General features: G+C 38.5%; 1 protein-coding gene across 4 annotated transcripts in view; it reads right to left on the reverse strand.

The window, feature by feature from the left end:
* Nucleotides 1-23,568, reverse strand: part of Spata6 (spermatogenesis associated 6) — a 92,268-nt gene that overhangs the window by 14,327 nt on the left and 54,373 nt on the right. For all 4 annotated transcript variants that reach the window (XM_050136202.1, XM_050136204.1, XM_050136205.1 and 1 more), the window contains 3 exons: nucleotides 23,374-23,414; nucleotides 14,080-14,264; nucleotides 9,392-9,491 (listed from right to left, as the gene is read on the reverse strand). In XM_050136202.1, the coding sequence (XP_049992159.1) occupies nucleotides 9,392-9,491; nucleotides 14,080-14,264; nucleotides 23,374-23,414 (326 nt within the window). The remainder of the gene's footprint in view (nucleotides 1-9,391; nucleotides 9,492-14,079; nucleotides 14,265-23,373; nucleotides 23,415-23,568) is intronic.

A 23,568-nucleotide genomic window follows, 5' to 3' on the forward strand; every position in this document is an offset into this window, starting at 1 on the left:
GTTTACAGGAAATTCCATAGGAGCTAGAACCAACTGGTGGGGTCTATTAACTCTCCAAACTACCAGTCAAAATTGCTTTTCTCCATAAACCACACAGTAAAATAACACCTGGGAACAGAATCCAAATTAAACAGAGAAATACAAGGAAAGAAAAAAATCTATGCAAATGGGAAGATAAAGAAGGCCAGGAGATTCCAGAAAACATTCTGTGAATATTTGAAGAAAAAAATAATTTTAAAAAAGGTATTCTCAAAGTATACGTTTTACAAATTACACTGAATTGTATTTTGCTTCTAAAGACATAGAAAAGTATTGATAAAAATGTAGGTGGTAGAGTGCTTACCAAACATGTGTGAGGTCCACAAAGTTTAGGAAAAATAATTTCACAAAGCAAGATCATGAGTTAATTAAAGAGAAAAAGACACAAAACAAAAAGCAAGAAAGCATCGTTTCAATCCTGGGTCTGCAGTGCAGCTGAGGCCGCACCATCCCTACTGGCCTCCTGGCCTCTTCAACATGTGTGAGGTCCACAAAGTTTAGGAAAAATAATTTCACAAAGCAAGATCATGAGTTAATTAAAGAGAAAAAGACACAAAACAAAAAGCAAGACAGCATCGTTTCAATCCTGGGTCTGCAGTGCAGCTGAGGCCACACCATCCCTACTGGCCTCCTGGCCTCTGGAAGAGACACTGACCCTGCCAGTCTGTCAAGCTGCTCTCCGAGACCCTTCATGCCTTCCTTCAAAACCAGTAGCAGGTGGAAGACTCAAGTTCAGCTGTCAGCTTGATATGAAGCCTTGGTTCCCCCTGGACCACAGGTTCTGTGCACTGACTGTGAAAGGTTCCTAGATGATTTGACATCAGTGATGCTAGGCTCTTTCTAAAATCACAGCTGGTTATAATCTTTTAGGCCCAGCTCACTAGCATCAATTGTCCCATTAAAACAAAGATTTTACTTCCTCAATTTCTTATTCAAAATATCACACAATCAGCCCAATATATTTCCTCTGAAAGATCACAAGCCAGGCCTCCATTTCTCTCAGCATAATCTTCTAAGTTACCACATCAGTTCATTAAGTTTGGACCACTCAATTGTTTTCAGAATCCAGCTCTTCAAAATCCTCTACCTCCCTCCCACAAAATAGACCAAAGCAAAAGCACCACATGATCACGTCCATTACAGCAAAATCCCCTTCTCCGCTATCAGTTTGTGTCCATGTTGCTTCTCTTTTGCTGGGTTAAAACACTGAACAAAAACAACTTGGAGAGGAAAGAGTTTATTTGCTGTACGGGTTGCAGTCTGTCCTTGATGGAAGCCAAGACAGGAATTCGTAGCCTGCAGTAGGCTGGGTGCTCCCACATCAATTAGCACCCCCAAAATGCCCTTACGGTCATGTTCAGGCCAATCTGATGAGAAATGCCTCAGCTGAGATTCCTCCTACCCAGAGAAGCCTTGATTTTGTGTTAAGTCGGCAAAAGCTAAGCAGCGTATGTGCAAACTAGACCCAATAGACACATAACAGAAGTTCCTGGAGAAGTCAAAGACCAGACAACAGAACTAATGCTTAAGAAATAAAACATATTCACAACAATTGAAGATATACTTAAAAACCATCAAATCATTCACAGTAAGCAAAGCCACAATGTATTTAAGTATGATTAATAAACTTCAAAGAAACACACATGTGCACACACACACACTGAATTTTTTCAAAAAAATACAAGGGGTAAAACTCTTCTCAGCAAATTTAATAGGATTCTCTGTGGAGACAATCATGTTTTAAAAGTAACCAAAGCATTTTACACCTAGACAAATCAGTGGCATAAAGGCTGAAGATAAAAGTATTAGAACTCACACCGACCCAGTGAATCTGTCTGTAGGCATCTGTTAAAGCACGTTAGGCAACTAAAATGACTGGAAAAGACACCAAAATAAAACTAAGTTGTGAAACCTAATATTTACACTTGGCACTCAAAATGAGGATAACAAAGGAGAGTGTTTAGCATTTTCTGGAACATACCTGAAGAAACACATAACACCAAAACCATGAAAAAAAATGGAGAACGAGAAAATGTGGAATACACTTATAAGAAAATGAACTATTCTCAACAATTTCTCCTTTGGTGATAGCTTGATTTTTTTCCTGAGAGTATTTTACTAACAAAATCAGTAAGGACTTGGGTGTTATACCATTACTCCAACCATTGTTTGTGCCCTTGAGAAATGAGTAAGGAAATACTCCAGATGAGCTTAAAAGACTTGGAGAACAGCCTAAAGAGGGTCCCACCTTGGCCAAAAACAACATGTTGGAGTCTTAATGGGAAGTAGCTCACATAAAAGAACCCTGCAGGAGTAAGTTGTATTAGGGGACCACTGTGGACACTGTGGTCAGTCCTTGTGGTGGGAGAGCATTAAAAGAGACAGTACATTATTTCTGAAACAACACGATGAGGTCTTAAAGGGAAGGAGAGACTTGGCAGTTAAAGAATACTTGCTGTTCATGCAGAGAACTCGAGTTTTATTCCCAGGACCTATTCAGCAGCTCAAAACTGTCTCTAATTCCAGTTTCAGTGAACCAATACCCAATTCTGGCATCCAAGGGCACCAGGCATGTGCACAGACTAACATGCAGGTAAAACACCCATAAACATGAACATAAAAAATGGAAGATAGCTTCATTAAGAGGAACAATTTAAAGTTTAAAAATGACAGTAGTCCTAAAGAAGGGCCTTTACGCTGTTGGGTGCGGACAGCTAGTGACCATCATTTTAAAGGGACAAGCCCATTACCTAAGACTGTAATAACTAGAGAGTGAAAGAAAGGTTTTTTTTTCCTGTTCAAATCTGGTCAGTGCCACTAAAAACAGAAAATTTGTATAGATTTGTAATCCACTTAATATGTCTTGGCAATGTAATGAGGGAGGGAAGAAGATTGGGAAGGAGAGAGTGGAGAGGAGGGGAGGAAGAGAGGAGGGAGGACAGAGGAGAGAGAAAGGATGTTATGCTAAAAAGAAAAGCACCAACTTGACCTTCTACAAACAGAAAGTGTCCTGAAAATGACATAAAATAAAATAGAAGGTGGGCAAACACGCACGGGTGACTTCACCTCCAGGGAGGCCACACTACAGGGCATACTCACGTGAACGATGATCACGTAAGTACTGACCACAGAGAAGGGGGGTGTGTGTGACTGCAGAGCTGCAGTAGGCAAGTGTGGCTACACCTAGAGAGGTACTCCTGCTGCAAAGATACTGAGAAAGGATGGTGCTTCAAATGTGCCGGCTATGAAAACGGGTTAGCACAGCATGCGATAGCAAGGGAAGTGAGGGTAATAGGATGGCTCACTGAGAAATGGACCTGCTGTCAAGCCTGAAGGTCTGGGTTGATCCTGGGAACTAACATGGAGGAAGAAAAACCAGCGCTTGCTACCTGTTTTCTGACCTCCATGCATACCCCCCAACAATGCCCTCACACTCACATGTACTCACACTCACATGTACTCGCATGCACACATACATAAAACTTAAAAAAATGTACAAAAAGGACGACTCACCGAGCAGTAGTGGTGCACGCCTTTAATCCTGCACTTGGAAGGCAGAGCCAGGCAGATCTCCAAGTTTGGGGCCAGCCTGGTCTACAAAGTGAGTTCCAGGACAACCAAGATTGTTACACCGAAATAACCTTTCTCAAAACAAAAACAAAACAAAAACCACCTCTACGCCTCTACTTTTAAAGAGAGCTTGGTACTCAAGCATATTCTTAAGTAACCCAAGGGTAAAGAAAAACTTACAATAGAAAGTTTAAGAGTATGATGAACCAAATGTAGAAACAGCATCAAAGCTTAAACAATTGTCAGGTGGTGGTGGCACCTGCCTTTAAATCCAGCACTCAGGAGGCAGAGGCAGGTGGATTTCTGTGAACTCAAGGCCAGCCTGGTCTACAGAGCTAATTCCAGGACAGGGTCCAAAGCTTTGGAAAAATCCTGTCTCGAAAAACAAACAAAAAAAAAACTAAAAAATAAAAAACAAAACAACAACAACAAAAACAAACAAGCTAATGGAGCACTTCCAGGGAAATCTGGGAGTCTTTAAAAACAACCAGGGAAAGGTATTTTCCCCATATTGGGCAGGCTTGGAAGACATTCTCTTAGTGACATATGCCATCCTCCCAAAATAATGAATGAAATGTTCTCTGGGCTAAAAGAGCTTTAAGACACCAAAATTCTGCATCTTTATAAAGCTTGATAAAATGGTGTTTCAATTTGCACTGTGTATGAGTTCAGCTATAAAATCTGCACCCTCCCCTTGGCATCTGCAATACTCCAGCTGTCTGTGCCTGCTCTGTTTCAGCAGCTCTGTGTTCTATGGGAATTTTTTCTTTCCTCTCTTCAGGAATCTTTCCTCCCTTCTTTGCACTTGTTCAGGGCCTTTTGGGGCTTTAGCTCTTCCTTGAAGGCTCAGGGTTAGCAGACAGCATTGTGGATCTTCTGGAGATTTACACTTTACCTTGGAGATCTCTCTTTCTCCCTCTTCTCTCTCTCTCTTCATCCATTCCCCCTTCCCAATGATTTTAAGACTTATTTTATCATATGTGCATGTTTTGCATGCCTGCATGTATGTATGTATATACGCTATGTGTGTGCCTTAGAGGTCAAAAGAAGGAGCAGGAGTTACAAATCGATGTGAACTATGATGTGGGTGCTGAGAACTGAACCCAGGTCATCTTCAAGAGCAACAAGTTCTCTTAGCCATTGAGCCAACTCTCCAGCTTTATGTTTATATCTTTTAGCCTCTACTTCAGGCTTCCTTTGGGTACAGAGGGGAGGGGACATAGGTGTCAAATGAGAGAATGCAGAGGCAACGGCAGGGTTTGGACCATCTGGGGAACATCACTGCTTTACACTACTGGGCTCCAGAGGGCCTGAGTTTATGTAGCACTGGAAGTTGCAGACCAGTTAGGAGGTGTAGATTTTAAAGAACAAGGTTTACTAAATTCTTAATGCATGGCTGTCCTTCTAAACATGTTGCATATACTAAATATACAAAAACCTATAGTACCCATGAAGGAATTATAGAAATATCTTTGACACAAGTCTGTTTTCAAAGTTGGCATAAATTATCACTTAGTTCAGTGACTGGCGTAAAGCGGCGATACAATTTGAATTTCAGACTATCTGATCGAAACTGCAATCTTTCCTGGCAAATCACACTTCTTTTCCGATTGACTCCTCCATTACACTGCTTTGGTAGGTCTTATTCAAAACTCTAATTCTTGCCCTAAACCAACATTCCACTCACAGTTAGCAACCTAATTTCCTTACCAAAAAAGGGGGAGAAAATGCTGATACAACAAGCAATCGGCAGCCATGTCTGCTGTGATCACACTGACTTCCTGAGCATGTGCACATCGATGACTCCTAACGGGATATATTTTCATGTGCTTAAGTGTAACCACATCACCGCGTTCATGTGTATATGGCTATACTTAGTACTCATCACCAACTAATGGAGTAGTCAAAATTAAGGATGTCTCCTGAATTCAAATCCTGGTTAAAAGCATCTACAGTGGCTGTGTAACCTTATCCATGTCACTAATCTTCCTGAGTGTCAGCTTCCTTGTCTTTAAAATACTACATATTGCCTAATAATGATTTACAAGATTCCTGAAAGGAAAAACAGACTAACGTGGGCACGGCGCCTAGCCTCTAATGTATAATGGTTTATACATTACTTTCTGTGTGCCAATTTCAGTTTTTCTCTGAGAGTACAATAATCCATGATCATGCTTTTTATTCAAACACTTAACTGCATGCTGTAGCACACTGTTGTTTTGCTGTTGCATATTCATTCGGTGGTTTTATTAAAATACTCTGTGCTCCATACAGGCAGAAAATGTGATTTCACGAGAAAAGCCTCTGAGCTTTGTACAGTGATGTGCAGAGCACACAGCCACTCGGGGAGAGGACGCTGTATGAATGGATGCGGGAAGGAAACGTTGCCTAATTATAAGTTTGTCCTCCATTTGCTATTGGACTCTATTGAAGTTAGCGCCTAGCATAAGCCAACATGAGGAACATTATTTTATGTCCCAGTAAGTCAAGCCAGAGGCAAATAAAAAATTAATTTTAAGAAGTGGAGTGATAGTCTCCTAGTTCTGAATAGGAAGATGAAGTAGACTGACTATATTAACTCTTCTGCTATTTAAAAGCATCAGAAAGCTGCTCAGACAACAGGAATTGCGGTGAGGAGCTCACCCCTTAGTGGTGAACTAATAATGGTCCGCAGCCGGCTTTCTGCTGGGAGCATCTGTGGCTTTTGAGCAGAGAACAAAAGCCGAGACTCTCTGCTTTGCTCAACAGTTCCACCTCTGGAGGACAGAGAAATCACAGGGGTTTAGGAAACCCCTGTGCTAGACAGACAAAATTAAAGACCTAAGAAGCAGAACTGCAGTGAGACTCCATGGGTGCAACATGGAGCTTACTGTCCCCTCCATGATGAGCGCTGGAAATTGCAGAATGAGGGAGGCACTAAAGCAGAAATCCTGCCAAAGGAGAAGGAAGTGAGCGAGTTCCATGCTGAGCAACCAGAAGAATTTCCTTCTTGTGAGAAAAAAACGAAACCTGGAATCACACCAACTCTTGTTAAAATTGAGAGGACTAAAATGAAACTCTCAATAACGTTTTACTGTTTAAAATTTGGAATACAATCTTAAATTCACTGAAAAGTTGCAAATAGGATACAGAAGCATACACAGAAGTGCCCCCTTTCAGTAAGGGTCTCTTCGCGTGCACATCTGAGAAAACCAGGGTATGCTCAGCAAAGCTAAGACTCTCTCATCCGCACAGTACCGACACACTGGCTGCCAGCTGTATTTGGGTCTCTAGTCTTCTCGACAATGCCCTTCTGCTCTGACAGGGTTCAGTGCAGAATACCCACCGCATTTAGTCAGCATGTCTCCTTATCTATGACCAATTACTTGCCAATTGTGAGAAATTTTTCATTGGTCATGGAGAGTTGTTGGGGAATCAATATTCTTTGAAGGTGTAGCCACGAGAAGGTTTTCCACGCTCCAATGCAGAGCACACACAAAAGTAGACTTAGTGAGTTATTTTTTAAGGCATAGACAAGAGATTGGAAGGAGTTATGTTGGAGACATGTGGTAATGGTAAGAGGTGGAATAAGAGGCAGATATGACCATATTTCCTTGTATACATGTGCAAGATTGTTAAAAATAATTTAAATGCACATATGCATGTGCCTATGTGTGTATATGTGTGCTCATGTACACATGTGCCACAACACAGGTCTGGAATAGGTTGTCACCTTCAACTATATGAGTTCTCAGGGATCAAAGGTGGGTCATCAGTTTGGCATCAAGCACCTTTACATTCTGCGTCATCTTACTGATTCTTCTTCTGATATTATAAGTTCTCTTTTCTATGTGTCTTTTAGAATATGCTTGTCAATATTTGATTTTTAAAAGTATGCTGGGGCTTTAAGACATCAAAAATTAGATGGAGAGATGGCTCAACAGTTAAAAAACTTGCTCCTCTCAGAGAGGGCCGAGCTCAGTTCCCAGCACGCAAACAGTGGCTTACAACCATCTGGAACTCCAGTTCCAGGATATTCGGTGCCCTTTCCTGCTCTTTGTGGGCACCAGACACATACATGATATAAATGCATACATTCAGGCAAATGTTCCTACATATAAAATAGAAATAAAACATTTTAAAAGTTAACCACAAATGGACTGGGAACACAGCTCACTGGCAGAGCATCTGCCTGATATGCACAGGATTCAGCACCAAAAAAAAAAAAAAGAAAGAAAGAAAGAAAAAAGAAATCATTACATCATGGGTTCTAAAGCTCACAAGGTTTCAAATACTTAATCTTCCACTCTGTCAGAGTCGCACATTTCTCTGCTCTACTCTTCTTCATCCACGTTTTCCCCTTCACACCACACCCAGACCACATATATTTTGGTAGGATTAAAAACGTTCAATCTGATACTGCCGGAAATACTAAAGATTCCAATTTAAAGTCTGCTTCTCGCTGCTCGTAGATGAAGAACAGGATAGATATGAACCTAAAGCAGATAACTGCTACCTTACAGAAAGCAACGAGTTTTTGTGTTTTAGCAATGTAGAAATGTACATTTGTAGATAGTACTCCATTTTAGGGTATAGCAAATTATTAGGGAATGTAGAAATAACATGTGTTATAATAAACATACAAAAAGTTCAACATTTCCCGTCACAGTACTATTAGAGAAGTCAGCAAACAAATAATTTGTCCTGTGTGCATGTTAGAGCAATAGGCCAAAACACAATAGTTTTTAAAAATTGAATAACTAAAGTGGTAAAAAGGAAAAAGAAATATAAATTTTAATCTAAACAAAAGCTACAACAATCCTAATTAAAATGCAAGATTTTTACTTTTGTAAAAGAAAACTGATATGACTTTTTTGGAAAATACAAACTACAACAAGTAGTAGTAGATTAGTGAATGAAATCCAAAAACCTAACACAAAAATAGTATAGTGTTATGACTCCAAGTTACCACAAATATAAACACATTTGTGTACTTTATCTCGGAAAATATTGTATCCTGCTCTTCCCTAAAATGAAGCTAAACCCTGACCTGCTCTTCTCTCTTCTGTATATTTATTGACATGTAGGTCAACTCGAGAACTGATTTGAACGAGGTACTCCACACGTCCCCTTTGTCCCTTGTCTGCCTAGAGAACCAAATACACCTTTCCCAGATGGAATCTTCTCACTGGGTCACAGAACAAGACTTCCAACAATATGAGAACTCTGAAATGATTATTATGAAGTAACTCTTCTGTGACGTTTTATAAGATAATAATGACTAAAAATGCTTATAGTTCAAAAGATCAATGTTAAATATCTAGTATAATAGTAAAACATGAAACCAAAAAAAAAAATTCTTAAGTCCCCAAGATGACTTGGCCAGTAAAGGCACTCACTCCCAGCCCTGATGACCTCACTCTAACCTGGACAAAATCAGGACACACATGGTTCAAGGAGAGAATTGATGGATGTGATTCCACCAAAGTTGTTCTCTGACCTCACGTGTATCACAGTACTTGTATGCATGCGAGCATGCACACACACACTCACTAAAGAAATAAACAGATAAATAAATGTAATAAAGTACATAAAGACAATAATCAAAAGGCATTCTGCATGACTATGGCCAAGCAGGAAGTTAGTTATGTGGCTTCTAGTAAACCCAGCAATTCCTTCAGAGAATGTATTTTCCTTCTGCAGAACTAAGAATCACAACCTGTAAGCACCTTGGCTGGTTTGGGGAGCCTATTTAATAAAATAAGAACTATATTATTAAAAAGAGAAAACACTAGGAACTAACGCAGATATGCCTTGCGTGAGCCTGATGGGATTTCAGGACGTCCTTGACCCGGTCGTGGATCTCATCGCAGTTTGAAGGTGAACACCAGTCAGAGTGGAACCTGTGGGTACAAAGAAAAGTAGCTCTTAAAGAGAGGAAAGAAACAAAACTTTCCCCAAACTTTACAACCTCCAAATAATATAGTTTCTCCCTGTGACCAGCAATGAGGAGAAAGAGCTCATTTACGCATTCATTCTCAACTGCCCTATCAATTTTCTGCAAGGTCTAAAAATAGTCTTAATAATTAACTTTGACATGTATTTGGGAGACGGTACCTACATATCTGATCACTATAATGATTTTGACACATCACTCTTTAGCACTTATCTCTACATAAAGATGTAGATGTTCGCATCAGAAGAATAATTCCATGTACACTGTCTTTAAAATTAGCACTTATTTTCTAATAAATGATATCCCCTAAAACTATGTGGAAGAAACAGGAAGTTACAACCCACAAATTTTATGAAATAAGCAAAGTGTGTGTGTGTGTGTGTGAAATGAAAAAAAAATACGTAGAATCTACTCATATTTCCATTTCCACTCAGAATGGGAATTATTCTGAAATATTCCATTTCCGAATAGGAACAAGATGGTCCCATCTCAACAAAGGTATATCACCTCTCTATCCGCTATGAGAATCAAACTTTTAAAGGAATGAAGTATTTAAATATAGATGAGAAAATTATACATTTAATTAAAGTCTGCACATTGGGATTTAAAATGTCAGAGAAGAAATAAAACATCTTTTCATTCTGCTCTTCTTTAATTCAAAAGTGACATTCATATAATTAAGCTATTTTATTTTATTTTATTCAGGTCATCCTGAAAGGTTCCCGATTCCCTTAATTATAATGCATGTATTTAAAGTGTTATTGATAATTCCCCTATAAAAAATAGTGTGTTAATGTATTACTTAAATCTGGTTCCCTTTTTGTTCCCAGATTGTTCTTACTTACAAAATTAGAATATTACACTATTACACAAAGTATAGGTTATTAAATAGGTGATGTTGAAATGATAAGCTTTAAATGACATAATCAATAGACAATCAATTTAATAGATAATCCCAAACAATCTCTCACATAGACAAAAGGAAAACTAGTTTCAGCTATGCCAGTGGATTGGTAGAACAATTATTTGAGTACATGAAGCCCATTGTGGAACGCTAAGATCCAACTGTGCAACTCCAGAGCCTCCCAATGGCACTATGAGCTTCTAGATCCACTAGTCTGTGCTATGGCGTAAGGAATGCTTGCCTCACACTCTTTAATATGATTTACAAAAGAAAAAAAACTTAGCATGATTTAAAAGGGCACCAATTCCCTTTTAATTAGGTATGCTAATATCTAAGCCTGATTTTAGCAACATTGTAAAGTGTAAAACAAATCTGGGTCATAATATTAATATTTATACTTAGAGAAAATGTGCTCCTGAAATACAATCAAAATTGAAATCATTTTATGGCGTGGAAATTTCTGGAGGTATTTTTTAAGTGGGTGAAAAGAGAAAAGCATTTGGACTAAAACAAGAATTCATTGGCATAAACTGATAACATTTTTAAAATCTGTTTATTATAAGCCATGATCAAAGAGTTAGCATCTTATACTGTAATCTTAGAGAAAATGTAATTTTAATGAGTACTATACATATAAACTTCTGACGCTGTGCCTCTGACATACAACTTCTTTTTTTATTTTTTTATTTTTATTTATTTATTTAGTAAAGATTTCTGTCTCTTCCCCGCCACTGCCTCCCATTTCCCTCCCCCTCCCCCAAACAAGTCCCCCTCCCTCTTCAGCTCAAAGAGCAACCAGGGTTCCCTGCCCTGTGGGAAGTCCAAGGACTACCCACCTCCATCCAGGTCTAGTAAGGTGAGCATCCAAACTGCCTAGGCTCCCATACAACTTCTAGACCAGACTTTGACCTGGGATAGACAATACACATTGGTTTCAGTTTCACTTACAACTGTGTCATGACTACAATGGATTGTGTAAACACCTGTAAATGCATCGCTAGTGACCTAGAAACACCAAACCTGAGAGTGCCATCCATTTAAAGAGGGCTACTGAGTCCTGGAAAGAATAAAACGATTTGCTCCTAGTAATATGAGTTGAATGCTAGGGGTATGTCCTTCTTTATAGATTAAATACATGAGTTCAAACTAATTCACTATTATTTGAAATGTGCCTTATTTTCACTGAATCAAAAGTAAAACAGTCAATTTTGAATATTAAGAGCACTCGTTTTATTTTAGCAAAAAGCTTAACCACATTTATTTGGCATGAAAGTAAATTATCCTAACTCTTCGTAGGCAGACACAGGAGGATCAGCACAAGGTGAGGCCAGTCTGGTCTACATAGCAAATTCCAGGACAGCTGAGGTTACAGAGCGAAACCAGGTTTCAATAAGACTCGAGGGAAGATGGAAGAGAAAGAATGTAAACAGTTACATTTATTGTTAAGGTATTTCTTCCACTGAAATATAATTGGACAGCTAATTTTAGCTATATTCAATAAAAAATTACAGTTAGCATTGTATACACAAATAAAATAACTCAGGTCCCTGTGTGTGTGTGTGCGCGCGCATGTGCGTGTATGTACGCACACACACCATGTGAGAACTCTCCTATATCCCAATACCGTTCCTCTTAGACATGATTCTAATGAACTAGAAATGGCATCGATCAAAATTCATCAAAATGTAGAGAACAAGTGATAGCAAGGTGGCTGGCTCCAATTGGTACATCTACAACACAAGCCCTACACTTAAGCTCAGGGATTAAGACTGAAGAGGGAGTGAGAAGACCTTAAGAGTCAGAGCACCAGGATGCCTACTGCAAGATAGTGTCTTCTAGACATGAAGGGATGATGCACACATGAAATCTCAGAAATATAGCTGCATAAACAAGACACCTACATAATGACAGCACTGGGAAACATGAACATAAAAGCGGGGCATTTCCAGAGGCTCCAACCCTAGATGAGAGTTACAGGAAATCAGTGGCTACTAAGGGAAAGGAAAATCAGATTTCTCTAGGAAAGAGACCCCTATAGATTACATAATTCTGAGACCTAAACACATGTATACATGAGCAATACTAAATGGATCCAGTACGTATGTGTACTGTGTGTGTGTGTGTGTAACAATAATGATTATAGAAGACGAGGTCATGAATTTAAGAGGGGGTAGGGAAAGACATGGGAGGAGCCTAACAGAGGGAGGAAAGGGGAATGATATAAATTTAACACTCATGCATGAAATTCTAAAAAACAAAGTAAATTAAAAAATATTCTGCATCTCACTACCAAAAGGCCAGCATCACACATATACTCACATTCTCTCCCTCCCCTTTTCCCTCTCCCAGTCCAAATGTTTACAAAGCTAATGAAGAAACAGATAAATCTATCTGTTCAGAACAGAATGTTTTAATGCAGCAGCTATAATCTTGTTCAAGATAGCTTGTTCATCCAGACTATTGATAGTGTCTCTACAGCTAATTAAATAATTGTAATTATGCCTGGTGAATGAACTTAATATGTTTTAAGAATTCACTGGCTACTTTTTTATGCCATCTCTAACCATGGAATGTGAGAGTCAAAGTGTTGAAAATGTATCTCCCAAGTTTCATTTTTTCTGTAAAATTTTTTTTAAATAACCTAGAATTTTTAAATGGGTAAAGAATTGTCTTATATAAAAATGGTGGGTTTTTTTCCATGCCAACATATAACCACCCTTCTGACTTGGATGCAAGCATTCCTAGAGGGAGTGCTTTACTCTTTCCACGGTTTATATTCTACTAGATTGCTGGCAGGAGGTAAATGAGAAGCCAGATGCCACACATCAATGCATGCTTCACCACTGAGACTAATCAGAAAATTCAGCTTAGGTTATTTCTATACTTAGGGTTAATCAATAATAATAAATCACTACGGGTCTGATATGGGAGGTGATGTATGCTGTGAACATCTTTTATTGCCATTGGTTAATAAAGAAGCTGCTTTCAGGCAATGGCTTAACAGAGTAAAGACAGGCTGAAAAAGATTTATAGAGAGAGTAGGCAGAGTCAGAGAGAAGCCATGTAGCTGCCACAGGAGACAGATGCCTCTGCCGGAGCCTGCTGAAACTTTGCTGGTAGGCCACAACCTCGCGGTGATGCACAGATTAATGGAGATGAGTTAGTTTAGGATATAAAAGCTAGATAAAAAGATGCTTAAGCTTTGACCAAACAGTATTGCAAATAATATAGTTTCTGTGTGATTATTTCAGGTCTAAGCAACCAAAAACAAACAAGCAGCTTCCGCCAAAATGGGTCTGCTAAAACAACCTATCACAATTCAGATTTTCACTTTAGGAATTACATTAACTAATTAGGAATAGAGTCCAGATCTGGCTAACAAACTCACTTCAAGTGAACTGTGGTAGGGAGAAATATCAACATAATATATAATCTATTCCAAGCAAACAATTTTAGTAAGCTTCAAAATTAAAATTTAATTTTATAAATAATTACATTATATGAATATGCTGGTCCCTGTTTCTAATGCCAAACATTCAAAAAATGAAAAGTATATCCCAGGCTGGCCTTGAACTCAGTCTTTCTGTTCGGAAAGAAAAGAAAAATGAAGAAAAACAGAAACTACACTTACCTTTCCCTGAGAGAGCCTCTATTTAGCACAGGGCTTTGACAATGCTTTGGTGCTGTTGAGGGTGCTGAATGGACTAGTAAGGTCCTTGCAGAATGCTGGGGCTTGGTACATGGCCTTGGGCTCAGATATTCCTCACACCTTTCGAAGGGATCCTCAAAGTCTCTCCCATGTGGTGTCCTGATAACCTGTTTTAAAAAATAAATGTGTATCTATCTTTATGTGCATACATACACACACATACACGTGCACTATAAAATGAATACAATATATTTTTGATTTTAATTATTTATTTTCTTTTTGGAAATTGTAATTATATCCTATTTCCACCATTTTCCTCCCACTAAATTTGCCTATATATCCCTCGCCTTGCTCTCTTTCAAATTTATGGTCTCATTTTCATTAATTGTTGTTCCATGTGTTTCCTAAATACATGAAATCATCAGTCAGTCTGTTGATCACTGGTCTGGATAATTAATTGGTGTGTTTGTCACTGGATAAGACTATTTCTCCTACTCTGAGCATTATTTAGTTGCCTGAAGTTTTTTGTGTAGAGGTTGGAGCCTCCTGGGCTTTCCTCCATCCACTTGAGTAGGGGTGTGATGAGTATCTAGACTGGTCTATATACAATAAAGAACACAAATGAATAAGCCACCGATTGCTTAGTTTAGCTATGAGGGTCAAAGCAGGTACAATTCAAGTTTTCCCTCTAACCTGCACTCTGCTTCTGGAAACAGCCAGATACATCAATCAAGACAGAAAAATTAACAAATTTGTACAACTGTGGAACATGTACACAAGTAAAATTCTATTAAGGATAAAAAGCTTTAAGACATAAACACAGAGCAAGATACATAAATAAAATATGAATCATTCCAAGGAGTATTACATTCCACCAGACGAAGTAAAACAAGAAAGGAGATCAGAGATGCTGATGGATGGAATGGGAATAGATGAAAATGAATCCTTTTAAAGAATGGTCGACAGGGACCTCACAGTGAGGAGAACACAGAGATAGAGGCATGGAGACACAAGGGCCATGTTAGGGAATCAGCCCGTGTCCTTAACAGATGAGAGGATGAATAAAGATGTGGTGCATATATACAATAAAGTTTTATTCAGACATAAAGACACAAAATTACAAGAGTTGAAAAAAATAGATGCAATTGGCGTTTATCATATGTTTAGTTCAATAGATCTCACAATGTGCACCATATTAAGGGGGAAACATATAACTTAGTGAAATAGAAGAACCTAGAACAATTGCATCCATATGGCTTAACTACATGAGGAATTATGGCCCACCTCCATTCCACATAACCTTCTCCTGACTCCCTCAAACTTTTAGCCAGGAAAACAAGGCTGTAAACCTGTGAATAGCTTCAGTGTTTACCTCAGGCCTCCCCAGAATGATCTTCCTGAAAAGCAAAAGGCTCAATCATCAATTGGGTACCCTTCTCAAAATAATACTGATTCTTCTCTTTGTCTGGACAAGCAATGCCCTTCTCAGAACAGATGAACCTTTCCTCCACTACTCACCTACTATGACTGGTAAACCTCTACCCTGTGTTTAATAACCCTAAAATTTTATATACAAACTTTACCAGTTAAATTCTCCACTGAATGCTCTCCATTAAAATGTTCATGACTCCAAATCCTGTAAGTATCAACTCTTAACTTTTTATTTCCAGAGATATTATAGTTAAGGCAGTATCCTCCCTTTCTGTATCGTGTCCCAAAAAACTTCCCTTGAGGTCATCAGAGCATACAGCTATTGGGGGAGATATCTAGTGACAACCCCAATGGCCACTAAAGTCTATAGATTCAAGATACAGTTAAAAGCCTGAATGCAGAGATAGAACCTTCCTCTAAGATCCTCCAGATCCTTCAGCCCCCTTCTCCAGCCCCCTTCTCCAGCCCCCTTCTCCAGCCCCCTTCTCCAGCCCCCTTCTCCAGCCCCCTTCTCAGAGGTCTTTGTAGCTGCCACTGTGAAATAAGTCTTGTAGTGGGTTTGTTAAACTAAGTCCAAAACTAAGCACAGGCTTCTGAGACTGCATAACCATTTTAGTAATATTTTCATGTGTTGGTGGTGTATTGCTGATGGTTCTACAATGTATCTCCCTGGTATTTTTCTATGAGTCTATAGGAGAAGGTTACATTTATGTAAACAAATGTAAATTACTAAACTCATCTTTGAGCCAGGCCCAGAGAATGACAATGTAGGCTGTTCTCATTGCAATTGGAATGAGTTACTAAATTACTTCTCAGATTGCTGCTGGATCTTGGCTTGTAGTTTAGATTTGGTTGTTGTTTGCCTGCTTGCTTTCTTTGCAGGCAAACTGCCTCCTGAAGAGTTCACCTTAGACCTTTTAGCATCATAAATCCAAGTCCTAAATTTAAAACAACCAATAATCTGAATCAATGTCCAGTATAATCAGTCAATACTGACAGACTTTCATGTGTTACATGCTCCTTCTAAGCCAGATTTAAACATTTCCTATGTAATAAGGCTTTTATGTTGCAGGCTATTTACTGAACATTAATAATCTTCAACTGTCTGCTCATTTTTAAATGACATAATTTCATCAATGACACATTAGGACCACAGAGCTCAACGTTACTGAGATGTTTTTTCAGTTCTCCTTGATCATGTCAAAAACCTTTAGCTTTTAGTTGTCATAATATGACTCTCAAAAGCTGTGCAAAAACCCATGTGATAAAAGGTTAAGCCTCAAAAAAAAATCAGGAGGTGGTAAAACTATTAAGGGTGGGGCCTCCTGGGAAGTCTTTAGGAGATGGCAGAATCCAGTGCACCTCTCTCATGCACCCTGCATCCTGATGGGGATGGGTTTTCCCTGCCATGTGCTTCCACCATATGCCACCTTGCCAAAGTAATGGGACCAATAAACTTTTAACTGTGAGTCATGTGTTTCTTTATAAGTAATTGCCTCTGGTGTCTGCTATAATAATCAAAGCTGGGAACTGGAGAGATGTTCAGGGATTTATCTTACTTGTTGCTCTTACAGAGGACCCAAGTTTGGTTCCCAGCATCCACCTGGTGGTTTACAACCACTATTAACTCCAGTTCCATGGGATCTGATGCTCTTCTGACTTTCATGAGCACAACACATGCAAATGGTGTACAGGAAGGAAAAACATTCATATCAGATAAAGTCCAAAAAAGTTTAAACTAATAGAAAATTGATGAGCAGAATGTCAAAACATTATGTATATTGTCCCTAATAATTATTATAGTCAAAATACACAGGAATTCTATTAAAACCATATTACTATGAAATAGCAACAAGAGTAGAGATGATTTCTAGCTTTGTTACATGATAGTTTCAGTCACAAAATCCTTGTCAAAGGGGAGAGAGAAGTTCATAGCTAGAATGCCACAGGAGCCACTTAACATTTGCTACAACTCATGCTCATGTCCAGAATGCAACAGAAGCCACTTGACATCTGCCACAACGCGTGTTCATGTCTAGAATGCAATGGAAGCCGCTAGGCATGCGCCACAACACGTGCTCATTTCTAGAATGCAATGGAAGCCGCTAGGCATGCGCCACGTGTTCTTGTCTAGAATACAATGGAAGCCACTAGACACACATCCACCATAACTCGTGTTCATATCTAAAATGCAACAGAAGCCACTAGGCATCTGTCACAACTCGTTTTCATATCTCAAATGCAAAGAATGTGACTAGACATCAACTCCAACTCATTTTGCTCCCATCCAGATTAAGGACGTTGTTAAGAAGCATCTTTGCATCAGTGGAGGAACTGTGACCAGTTGTTGACAGCAAAACACAGGCAAATGTCCATTTCAAGAAAGGCTCTCAGAAAACAGAGCCTTCTCTCTGTTTACAAAGGGGCCTGTGAGGCCCCAGAGTAAGGGAAACCCAAAATGAGTTATTGCATAAAACAAAGCAGAAGTTTAGAAAAACCTTCTATTTGTTAAGGTTTAAAATTAAATCTCTACTATATTTAGCTTCTGAAGTTAGGGCCTTATTTGTACAACAAATAGCATTACTCTGAGCAATTTAGAAGTTGATATTTTAATATACTGGCCTTAACATAAAGCTAAATATTCATTTATGTATTCCTTGGGAACAGGCAGCAAGGGAACAGATGTTTGCAGATAGAAAAGTTAAGATTAAGGTAAAATAGCAGAAAAATTAATAAAACTCTTGCCTGTGATAGGTTGGAAAATAGACCACATAACTTCCAAGCTTATGTCTCTAAGGAAACAGCTGGCAAGAAACATGGGTTGCACTTACTTTTATCCGCAGTTAGCAAAGGCTCCTAAGAAGTAATGAGCTTGTACACAATTTGTTTCCATCAACAGATGAAGATTGGGAAAATATGATAAATATAATGGAATATTATGTGATCTTAAAAAGTAATGAACTATACTTGCAACAAAACGCATGATTCTAAAAACTGTTGATCTAAGGAAGCCAGATGCAGAAAGACAAAGGACTCTGACCTCACTTACCTCTAGAGTCTGAAAAAGCAGAACTCATAAAAGGAGCGTATGGGTTGGAAATTGTCAAGGGCGATGGTGGGAAAGCCTTCAATCAAAAGGATGGAGTTTCTTTTTTATTACATAATAAATAAATCTTTAAAAAATATATAAAGATCTAAAAAAAAGCTAGCCATCAAGAAAACAACCTGATTAAAAATGGGGACCAGATCTAAACAGAGAATTCTCAAAAGAGGAACATGAATGGCTAAGAAATACTTTAAAATGTTCAACTTCCTTAGTCAGAAAAATGAAAATTAAAACTATTTTGAGATGTCACCTTATACTAGCCAGAGTGTCCAAAATCAATAAGACAAATAACATCTTATGTTGGAGAGGATGTGGAGAAAGAACAACACTCGTCCATTGCTGGTGGAAGTGCAAACTTGTACAACTACTGTGAAAATCAATGTGATGGTTCCTCAGGAAAATGGGAATGTATCTTCTCAAGATCCAGCTATAGCACTATTGGACATATACCCAAAGGACACTTCATCCTGCTACAGAGACACTTACTCAACCATGTTCATTGCTGCTCTAATAATAGACAGAAATTGCAAACAACTTAGATGCCCATCCATGAATAAATAGATAAAGAAAACATAGGACATTTATATAACAGAATATTATTCAACCATTAAAAATGAAAAATCATAAAATTTGGAGGTAAATGGGTGGAACTAGACAAAAGTCAGTATGGTATATGGAAAGACAAAAATTCACTTGTATGTGGATATTAGTTGATAAGTCATTGATAAGAAAGTTATAACCTATATAACCATTAAAATATGTTTAATGATTAAAGACAGAGGGAGGGAGGCAGTGAGAGAGGAATGAACTTTCCTAAGAAAGGAAATAGATCAGTGGTTCTTAACCTTCCTTATGCTGCAACCCTTTAATACTTATATTGTTCCATATATTTTTGTGACCCCCAAACATATAATTATTTCATTGCTACATCATAACTTCAATTTTCCTACCATTATGAATTGTAATGTAAATATCTGAACTCTGAAGAAGAGGATGAAAAGGAGTTTAGGAGTTATAGGTGATAGAGGACACCGAGGATTCAATGTCTAGACAAAACAGAGCTACTTTACACATGAAGTCACAGAGAGACTGAGGCAATATGTATAGGGCTTGCCAGGGACTGCACCATATGGGGTTCTAGAATGAAAAGGAGAAGTAGACACATGCCCCCAACCCAAACCCTGAAGCTCTCTCCAATTGATGGACACTAAATAAGGAAAGATTAGTTTTCCCTAAGGGAGTCTTATTGGGTAACAAACCACTCTTCAGGGCAGGCCCCATGCCCAGCAGCAGATATGATCAACACACACACACACACACACACACACACACACACACACACACACACACAAAACTCCATGTTATCTTTGGAGGTCTTTCTCTCATACTGTTGAGTCAGGGCATTTTCTTTCTTTTATTTTAATTGGGATGCTTCTCAATTTCAGTATGAATGCATCCTATTTCTTTTATTTAAGGAGACATAAAAACTCCTTAGTTCTGAAATTCTCACAGAATTCATCTCCCCCAAATACTTCCAGAATAATGGTAAGGAGAGGCAGCATTTTTCTGAGTCTCACGGTGAAAGGAGGAAGAGATGAAACACCAGGAAGTGCTTGTGGTGTGAGTGTGTGTTTGTGTGTGTGTGCACACGCTTGCACACGCACACACATAAGCACATGCAGACATGCTTGTGCACATGTGTGTGTGTGTGTTTTGGAGCTTTCCATAGTCAACAAAGACAATTTAAGTACAAGACATTTAACATACACTTTAGAGAAAAACAATATATTGTACCACCACTAATTAAAAGAATAGAAATCACAGTATATCGTTTTAAAGAAAAAATTATATTGTATAGATGTACTCCTATGACACAATGAACCTTAAAACAGTATAAAAATATCACTGGTTCTGTGCAAATATACAACTCTAGGTTCTGATAATTACCAATCTGCTTTTCTCCTGTTTAATATCCTGTAAGGGTTCTAAATGCCATGTGTGATATGAAATAAATCTTCATTATTTCAAATCATCCTACTCTTTGTAGAACATCTGTCAGCTCAGTAGACACAAACCAACTTTCCCTATATAACAGTAATAATATCACTTTCCCTACATAGCAGTAATAAATACTCAAATGTCCCTCTGAAGGTGAACTTCAGTGAGAACCAATGTATTAAATAAGAGCTTACAAGACACAAGAGGGGTGCTACTGCACGCAGAAAGAACGAGGACACTGGTTCAGGATGGAGTAGACAGTAAGACAGAAATGGGGATAAAAGGAGAGGATTTATGAGAAAAGCTAATTACTATGTATCCATAGAAGAGATAATTTCATTTGTCTAGAAGAGCAGATCAAGACTGATAATCTAGAAACTGTCAGAGGAGACACAAGCTGTACTGGCGATAATTTCTCTTTTCTCTAAGAACATTGCACTTACTCCAACACCCACCATGCTACTTTCCCTCTGCAGACTCAATGTCTCTCTCTTCCAGTATGCCACCAGGGGCCTCAAAGCAGCACCCTTCCTATAAACCCTCTGCACGCTCCACACGTCATAACTCTCTTCTTGTTGAAATCCTGTTTTTCTACTACCTGAGTATTTATCAGTCAACCACTATTTACCCATAAAAATAATCTTTTATTCTTTCTATATTTTATATGATAGATGCATTTCTGTGAAAATCTCCATCCTGGATACAGAAATAGTCTGTGAATTTATTCATCACTCACTGTCTCCAAGGAAAGCCCTGAGAGTAATGAATCTAGGCAAGAGCTGGAGACTACAGAAGCTTTGAGGTACAGTTCAGTTTATTATTGATTTAAATGAGATAAAGACTTTTTCTCTGCTTCCCTCTCTTCCTCTCCCCTCCACTTCTACCCTTTCCCATGGTCCCCATGCTCCCAATTTACTCAGGAGATCTTGTCTTTTTCTAATTCCCATGTAGGTTAGACCCACGTATGTCTCTCTTAGGGTCCTTGTTGTTGTCTAGGTTCTCTGTGATTTATAATTTATAGGCGATTTTTTTTTGCTTTATGTCTAAAAGCCACTTATTGGTGTAGGAGGTCCTTTTGTCTATGTGTTGCTTTCATTAGTTGAATAAAGAAACTGCTTTGGCCTTTTGATAGGGCAGAGCTTAGGTAGGCGGAGTAGACAACTGAATGCTGGGAAGAAGGGCAGAGTGGCAGATGCCATGAATCTCCTGCCTGAGACAGATGTAGGTTAGAATCTTGCTGGTAAGCCACAGTCTCATGGTGATAAGCAGATTTAATAGAACTGGGTTAATCAAGATGTGAGAGTTAGTCAATAAGAGGCTAGAGATAATGGGCCAGGCAGTGATTTAATTAATACAATTTCTGTGTGATTATTTCAGGTGTAAGCTAGGTGGCTGGGACCAAAAGCAGGCCTGCTCGCTCCTGTTACAACTTATGAGTGAGTACATATGATATTTATCTTTCTGTGTCTGGGTTACCTCAGTCAATATGATGCTTTCCAGATCCATCTATTTGCTGAATTTGAGGTGCAGTTCTTAGCAGAACACATTGGGAAAAGAGCCTTCGCATCTATCTTTAAATGAACTAGCCAACTTACAGCCAGATTAGTGCCATGAAAATCTTAACCTGTTCTCTCCATATTTGATTGTTTAATCAAATTACTCATACAATTTGCATATCATATCAATATAACAGGTAATAGCAATTATTAAGAAGCAAATCAATAAAACACTTGATAGCCTGATACTTATTGATTAGTAAAAGAAGAAAAAGAAGAGAAATGTAAACAAAGATGAAAACAAATTAATTATAAACTGAGCATTATTTAAAGGAAGTTAACAAAGTCTGCCTTTAGAATAACTCCATGTAGGATATTGGACATGATATCTCACTTGTGTGTGCATGTATGCATGCAAAGATATATATGTGTATGTGTGTATACCTGTAGACAATTTATCACATATGTATTAAACACACACTCAAATCACACAGACAAATGCATGTATGTGTATGCATATATTACATATATGCATTAAATACACATACTTATATTACACAAATCAATGTTGTGTGCACACACATTTGTGTGTGATGCCTCCACCCCCCATACACACACAGACACACACTCACACATTTAAATTCAACAACTAGTCAAAATGGATAATGAAACCCGTAGCATAACTGTAGGAAGATATTCAGAAAAGGCATATTGAACCCCTTGGTACAGCCACCAAAACCATAGCATTCCATGCTGGGTCAATTATTGCTTTTAAATTATTTTATAAAATAAATGATAGTTTCCATAATAATTTCTATGGCAGAAAAAATGTAGGAGGAGGGCCTGCTTGTTCATCCCAGCTGCCCAGAACTGAAATAACCACACAGAAACTGTATTAATTGAATCACTGCTTGGTCCATTAGCTCTACCAGATTATTGACTAACTCTTATATCTTAATTTAACCCATTTCTAGTAATTTGTGTATCGCCATGTGGCAGTGGCTTACTGGGTAAAATTCCCAGCATCTGTCTCTGGCAGTTCCATGGCATTGCTCTGACTCTGCCCTTCTTCCACCCAACATTCAGTTCCATCTTTTCCACCTACTTAAGTTCTATCAACAGGCCAAGGCAGTTTCTTTATTCATTAATGCTAATCACAGCACACAGAGGAGACTCCCACAGCAGAAATATTCTCATGCTGTTTGAAAACCAGAGCACTTGTCATAATATATTGGTTTGACACACCTTATAATCCTTGGATCTGCAGCAGCCAAAGTGATGGTGATCTGGAAAAGGTTGCACAGGACAAAGGATCAATACACAGCATCAGAAAGGCAAAAAAATGGCTTGACCTGTGATTTTCAGTATCATCGACATTTCTCAAACCCAAGCTAGACAGCAGATTTCAAAACCACTTTAAAATCCCTCCACGGTGCTAGA

Source organism: Alexandromys fortis, unplaced genomic scaffold (genome assembly GCF_014885135.2).
Source record: "Alexandromys fortis isolate MF-2015 unplaced genomic scaffold, M_Fortis_MF-2015_v1.1 scaffold_13, whole genome shotgun sequence".
Lineage (NCBI taxonomy): Eukaryota > Metazoa > Chordata > Mammalia > Rodentia > Cricetidae > Alexandromys > Alexandromys fortis.